This window comes from Gekko japonicus, unplaced genomic scaffold, assembly GCF_001447785.1.
Source record: "Gekko japonicus isolate JY-2015 unplaced genomic scaffold, Gekko_japonicus_V1.1 scaffold3095, whole genome shotgun sequence".
NCBI lineage: Eukaryota > Metazoa > Chordata > Lepidosauria > Squamata > Gekkonidae > Gekko > Gekko japonicus.
The window spans coordinates 102847-110249 of record NW_015175457.1 but is presented as its reverse complement, the minus strand read 5'-3'; the positions used below and the strand labels follow the sequence as shown (position 1 = coordinate 110249).

The 7403-nt window shown below is 44.6% G+C and overlaps 1 protein-coding gene across 1 annotated transcript; it reads right to left on the bottom strand.

Moving 5' to 3' along the window:
* Window positions 1-203: 203 nt before the first annotated feature.
* On the bottom strand, window positions 204-2876 carry SLITRK6 (SLIT and NTRK like family member 6). The gene has a single exon (XM_015425903.1). It carries the CDS (start codon window positions 2867-2869, stop codon window positions 338-340), a length of 2532 nt encoding a protein of 843 aa, XP_015281389.1. The 5' UTR covers window positions 2870-2876; the 3' UTR covers window positions 204-337.
* Window positions 2877-7403: the final 4527 nt, after the last annotated feature.

Here is a 7403-nt window from a genome sequence, read left to right as displayed (position 1 = left end):
GGAATAGAAGGAAGCAATGCTTTATCTTTGTTTTGTGGGATGTAATGAAGGACTGCCATGCAAGGTCTAGAACAATATGGCAGCCTGCATTTTCTCAGTGTCCAGTAACACAAAGTTCACATTTAACATGGGGGAGAAACGTTTTATCTGCAACCTTTCCCATGGCTTCACACAGTTATCCCTGAGAGTTTCTTTTTTAAAAAAAATTTCCACTAGGATTACTGCTGTGCTTAGAGTTCTGATTGGTGACACATTATAATAAGGCACTTTTATTTACACAGTTCCAACTTAAGATAGAAGAGTTTATGCTTTAATACCCCCTCCAAAGGGGTTTTTTTTATGTTTGCTGTTCCAAAACTTCCAGGTAATCAGGTTCAGCATGCAGGTTGGCTTTGAGCTCAAAATACTCATTTTTAGTCTGTTCTAACAAAACCTTTCTGGGCCTCGAGTACATGAGTGTCTCCATCAGTTTGAGCTCTTCATGAGCTCCTGGATAACGTACTTCCATATCAGGGTGTAGCTGGGCAATGTTTTTCCGTAGATACTCCGTTATCCCAAGCTGCTGAAATTCTCTTTCCTTTTCAAGAATGTTCCTGTACAAAGTGCTTGCATCTTGGAAAGAAAGGAACTCAGGTGACTGGTCCGTAGCTTTGTATTTGACACTTGACCCTGTCAGGGGGGAGGAGTGCTCCCTTTCTAAGAGTCCCCTGCGGAGGTGTTTAGAATTGTTCACGTCCTTCTCCCTCCTCTCTACCTTATGATGATCTGAACATTTGGGGCTGAAGGATGGACTTCGATAAACTTGAACCATGGGGCTGATCATACGCTGTTCATACAAAGTCGTGGCTGGGCGCTCGCTGGTGTGGTGGGTTGTCTTGTGGCCGTACATGCTGTACTGAAGCTGTACGGGGTTGTTGTCCCGCATCTGCTCATCTGCTTGTTTCTTTTTGTGCCTTCGCCGCCGATGTAAAACAAGAACGATAATACCTGCTGCACAGAAAATGATGGTTATCAACAACACAAAGAGCCCCAGTATTAAAACTGAGAGAGGGACAGCGTCTGTTAGCGATCTCAGAATTGTGTCTGCTGTGTTCGTGGTGGTTGATGCCGTTGTAACAATGATGAAGCTGGCATGAGTCGGGAGGGCTGGGCTGTTTATTAAGTCAGGACATAAGTCATCGCTGCTCAGAGATCTAAGTTCCTTTTTCACAAGATGCCTCGGAGACGTACAGAAAATTTCACCCGTCATTGTATTTTTGTTCAGCTTTTGTATCCACTGCTGCAACCCGACCGAGTTGCAAGTACAATCCCACGGGTTGTCTTCCAGCTCAATTTGTACCAGGAGATCCAGATCATCCAAGACATTCCCTATGGGCAAATGTGCAAATTGGTTGTTTTTCAGATTTAGCCTGGTTAGAGGAACTCCGGAAAAAATATGGGGTGGCAAAGTCTGAAGAAGGTTATTGTTTAAACAGAGGACCTTCAGTTTAGGCATTGGATTAAATGTCCCCGGTGAAATCTCCTTGATGGCATTGTACTCGAGATACAAATACTCCAGTCGCTGCAGGCCCAAAAACAAATTGCGATTGAGCTTCGTGAGATGATTGCCGTTGAGATATAATTTTTGCAGCTTGGTGAGGTTTAGGAAGGAGCCTTCTTCTAGGATTTCAAGACGGTTGTTTCCCAAATGAAGAATTTCTAGACTCCCATACTCCACAAGGTCTGATTTTAGTAAGGTCTGGATAATATTCCCCAACAGAATAAGTTTTTTTGGATTTGGAGGAGGAGGTCCTAAATCAGACAAGCTTTCAATGTTTTGTTCTTGACACTGCATTAAAATCCCTGCGAGGATGTGGCTGGTACACTGACAGGGGACAGGGCAATAGATCCCAGGAAGCAGAGTGGCTGGCTTTGTGACAGGAAGGATTATGCTGGATTCCTTGGTGGGGGCTTTAAGAATAGGTATTACCTTGGTTGAGAAGTGGCTATCACTGATTGAGGTGGTAACCACCAAGGGCAATGACCCTGAAGGAGAGTCAAGGTCATTTGTAGGGTGCGTGGGGCAAAGTGATTCCTTTTTTAACCTGCTTAAAATGCTACCTTTCAGAATGGGAGGGCTGTGGCATACAACGTCACCTATGATGGACTGGGGAGGCATGTTTTCTAACCAAACCTTCAACTCTAGTAGGTCGCAATTACAGACCCATTTGTTGTCTTCCAACTGAAGGTCTAGAATTCTACCAATATGTTCTAAGAAACCAACATAGGGCAAAGTCTGCAGCTGGTTCCCCCGAAGATCCAGGTGAGTTAATGGCACAAAGCGGAATATGTTTGGAGGAAGAAACTCAATGGCGTTATCATTTAAAATGAGCACCTTAAGCCTGTTGAGCTTGCTGAAGGCACTCGGTTCAATGATTGTGATGAAATTGTTGTCTGCTTGCAGGAATTCCAAGTTTTCCAGCCCATGAAAGGTATCCTCTTTCAGTATCTCTATAGAGTTGTGATTGATGTGAAGTTGCTTAAGGTGGCTTAGCCCATTAAATGCTCCAGGTTCAATGTCTACAATATTATTAAATCCAAGGTGGAGCGAGAGAGCATTGCTAAAGCTGGAGAAGTCATTCATGTGTAACATGGTCAAGCCATTGTTCAGGAGACTAAGGTGGAAAGGCCGGGATGGTGGAATGTGTACTTGAGATAACTCCTTGATGTCTCTTTCTTCACAGTTTATTATAAAGATACCATCCTTTTCCTCACACGAACACAACATCTCACAAGAGCCAATGGCTGAAGGGAAAACCAGTTCGGACTGTAATATATCACAGGCGATTCCCATCAAACAGAACACAATGATCCAGAGCTTCATGGTCATCCAGCAGCTTCTGAAAAATACAATATTTTTAAAAAAGTTATCATCTCAACGTTGAGACAAACAAAACAGTACATTTCCACATCCAAACCAAGCACTGAAGAACAATTCATAACCACTACGTTTCATAATGCTCTATGGCAGAAGTGGTCAGTGGGTGCTCTATGCAAAGCATCCAATCTCCGAAAGAAGGATGTCTCGCCCATGAGAGTCAAGGGGTTCTGGGGCATCACAGTGTTGTCTCCATGCTGGGTAGCCATTCTCTTCTCCTGCGATGGCAACCTGTTTCCCAGACTCACATTTTAAGCAAGTGATAAAAGGAATCGTATCCTTCCTGGATCCTACTGTAGTCTTTCCTTACAGTGTGACAGTCCCGGCTGCTGAACAGTAAAGACTATGTTGCCCCGGCTTCAGAAACTGGACATTTTTTTCTTTGGAATCCTAGGGCTTGCTTTGACATTATCATAACTGAGGGTCTAAAAACAGAGGCATCTAAGAGGAGAGAGACTGCAGCATGGACTACATACACCCGATTTGCATTTTTCAATACCAGAAACATATGTGGAAGAAAGTTCCAAGAACATATGTGGAAGAATTCAGTACCAATGAACATCAAAGGCAATGCTGACCTTTTTGATGATTAAACACAACCCCCCCCCCCCCCCGAATAATAGCAGTTGAGTAGGGAAGTAATATTGGCAGGATACAGAACAAAGGGGAAAAATTAGGAGAGAAAAAAAATGTTTCTGCATACAGGTCTGGATCTAGCCGGGTTCTTACAATGTCTTTTGGGGAGCATGCTGTCACTTCCCAGTGGAGATTCACAACAAAACATCTATTGAGAATGCATTAATCTGGGTTTAGCTGCTGTTCTATTGTGCTGTTGATACGGCTAGAAGTGTCCCACCTGACATGACCTTTCAGAGCATGGAAAACACCGCCGTGTGTACCAGTAGTGTCAGAAACACAGACTTTGCAGGAGGAGTCCAATAATGTGACACCCTTCTGTGTCTGCATGGATTGATCCAGTTTTGAGGAGTAACAATGCTGATGTAAGGAGGAGATGCTCTGTGAACTCCTCCCATGTGATCTCAGATATATGACATTTCTGGAACAGCACGAGGAGGACACATGCTGCAGCAGCTGTGGTGCTCAGCAGGTTGCATCAGGCAGGGCCTGAAATCATGTTCTCTGCCACATGTTGCAAAAAGAATGGGGCAACTGATGACCTATGTGTCCCACTGCAAAGATGTCCCTTGGGTGACGAATAACTGTTTGCATCCATTCCTGGTAAGGATGCCAACCTCCAGGTGGGATATGGGGATCCCCCAGAATTACAGCTCATCTCCAGACTACAAAGATCAGTTCTCCTGCAGAAAATGGATGCTCTGGAAGATGGACTCTGTGGCATTGTACCTCGCTAAGGTCCCTGACCTGCCCAGGCTCCACCCCCCCCCAAATCTCCAGGATTTCCCAACCTGGATCTGGCAACCATACCCCCACCACCCCGTTGGTGGCCAGGGGGGACCTGGAAACCTTAATACTTGGTACAGTGTGCCATTCTGCTGACTCCTGAACATGGGAAGAGTTTCTGCTCTGTTGGGCTGCAGATACGGATCCTTGTAAAACCCATGGTGGGGAGCTGTGCTGGTCTGCAGCAGAATAGCGAGATCCAAGTGCAGTGGGACCTTAAAGACCAACAAGTTCTCCAGGGGATAAACTTTTGAGAGACACTTAAAAGCTTATGCCCTGGAAATCTTGTTGGTATTTAAGGTCCCACTGCACTTGGATCTTGCTTTCCTACAATCCAGTTCTCCAAATATTTAAAATCATCCACCTAGTAGGGACAAATATTTGGTATATGCCTGACACTTTGTCTGTCTTGAGTATCTATTCTCTAACCTCTTATCCCACCGTGTCTTATTTTATCAATGTCTTCTCCAATGGCTTATATATATGTATAAATTGTTGGCACATCCAGGCCAGTAACAATGGAAAGAAGGTAACATAAGGTAAATAAAAGAACTAGGCAGAGCACTGTATGGGGTATTAATTTAGGACCTGTTAGGCATTTTGAGCCTCAGTGTTCACTCCATTCCCAGACAAATACAGCATCAGGCTATTACATTTTTATGACGAATATTGTCAATATGATTAAAAACAGGCATTCTCTTTAAAGCAACCTGGTTTCAGCAACGATATCTGGTGAGCAACGAGTCCTATGAGACTTTCCAATTATCAGCTATACTCAATTATTTATCTAAAGTAGGTCTTTTACATAGTTTTAATTATGGTTAGAAATTCCTCGTTTATGTGTCTCTATTATGTCACAGCTGAGTATTTCCCTCTGTTTCTCATGAAGTCACTGTCTGTTTGCAATTTATTAACAAAGTCAATAGCTCCACATTTTCTAAAGACGAATCCCCCGCTGTGGAGGAGGAGGATTCAAAACATATTTCATGGAAGCACTGTTCTCCCCCCACGTTGCCCCTTTCTTGTAGGGCTACAGCACTCAGTCCTGTTACTTGAGAGTGGTACTCCTGAAGTCGATGGACCAAGTCCTTTGGAAGCGATTAAAGAACTGCAGTCTTAGCTCTGCTGACTCGGAGATAGTTCAACATGCAGCCAACCAGAAAGGTGCAAGCTTAATCCCCCCCTCTCAAAACATCTGTGCACAGCTTCAGAATTAGGACCATGTGTGCTGCTATCATGCATGGTTTTGTTTGGCTTCCCTTCACGCTTTTCAGAGACTCATGCCATTCAGTCAGAAGGTTTTGCAACCTCCTGGAGTTTGCAGTCACGAGTATCCTGATACGGCAAAAAATCTGGCTGTACTGCAAAACATGAGTCCGTACACAGCTAGGCTAGAGCCCCTGCACACTTAATTGGGCGTAAATTCTGTTGAGCTCACTGCCTTACTTCTGAGTAAGCACATATAGGCTGAAGCTATTACTCTGTAGGCAGCAACTCTGATTTTAGTAGAAAACCACCATTCATCATGGTGGTCAGCTTTGGTCCGTAGACATTTGGCCTGAGAATGTGGACCTCAAGCAGTGCTACAAAACTGTTTTAAAACCAAGCACCTTGGCTTACTTGCCATTGAAATGGGCCTGCAAGACTGAAGGTAATTCTTCATGTTGGGATGAACATACTTGTGACTTTTGGATGACATTATGGATCACACTAGGGGGCGAGGAGGCGATTCAAGAGCCACTTAGATTGTTATAATCCCTTGATTATTTTAACTGGCATATCTTTCTAAGGCAGACTTCTGGGCAAGAACTAGCATGCGGATCTATGATTCCAAGGCATTTAGATAAATGGTGATGGAAATACCAGCCCTTGAAGCAGAATGTGTTTACTTTTAATACCCAAGACGGGGTGGGGGGGGAGAGATAAAACTGCAGTGTACAGAGAAAGGTCTGGATCGTTAATTCAACTTTTATCTTCCTTAATGGCTCTTCTCATAAGCAAACACAGTACTCCCCAGTTACTTGTTATGGTGTCCTCGGGCACAATTAGGAGAAGTAAATCAGCATGCACTCTGTTTAAAGTGCACACAGTTGCACTGAAGGACACACTGCCATATAGAAGTGGAGAGAGCCAGAGTGAGGGGAATATGAGTTTTCTGGAAGTCAAAAGCCTGGCCCCTTCTCTCCAATGGGGAAGTTCAAAAGCATTTGCGGCCATCCGGAAAGCATTTTCATTTTAATCACTGTCACACTCTTGCGGGACGCACTGCAATGAGCCAGCCTCTTGCCCGTGCACATGCATTCTCCCTATCTCCGCAGAAGGATGCTGGAAGCTTCAACGTAATCGTAGAAGACCAGGATCCACTGTCTTTAGATGTAGTCTTTCTAATCCCTGATCTCATCCCCATCCTCCAAAGGCCACTAGAAACACCACCGTCAGGAGAGGCTGATGTTCAGGGAACATTTGCTCCCCAAAAAATGTATCCTCCCAGATGTGGCTCTCTGGAGCTAACGTCATGTTACAGACACGATTAAGTCGACAATACTCTACATGACCCCTTCAAGATTCTAATTCCCTGAACACCACCAGTTGCTGGTGACTCCCCCTTGTAAATGGCCATTATTTTATGCTTATCTTGACTTCGCTGACTTCCTATGCCTTGACTCAAATTTGGGAAAGGTGCCCTCAAGAAACGGTTCCACCTTGAACACGCGGGGAGGGGGGGATGAGAAGGAAGAGTCTTTCCAGCTCGGGCAAATGTGCTGCTCTTCCAAACAGTAGCAACCCACGAGCAGCCTCTAGGAAAAAAAAAAAAAAAAAGTTTCTTTGCCTCCGATTGGCAACAATCACGTCTATTTTCAACAACAACAACACCCCCCCTCCAACAGCACTCCGGTTTCCTTTCCAAGTTTACGCACTCCTGAGAAAGTGGATCCCGGTTAAGAAAGGGAGCCTGCGAGCCCTTCTTTTGTCAGATTTCAAAGGCGATGACAGACAATAAAGAATGTAACCCCCCACACACGACGACTCTTTCAAGTCCCAGGTGCCATTCCCCCCCCCCCCA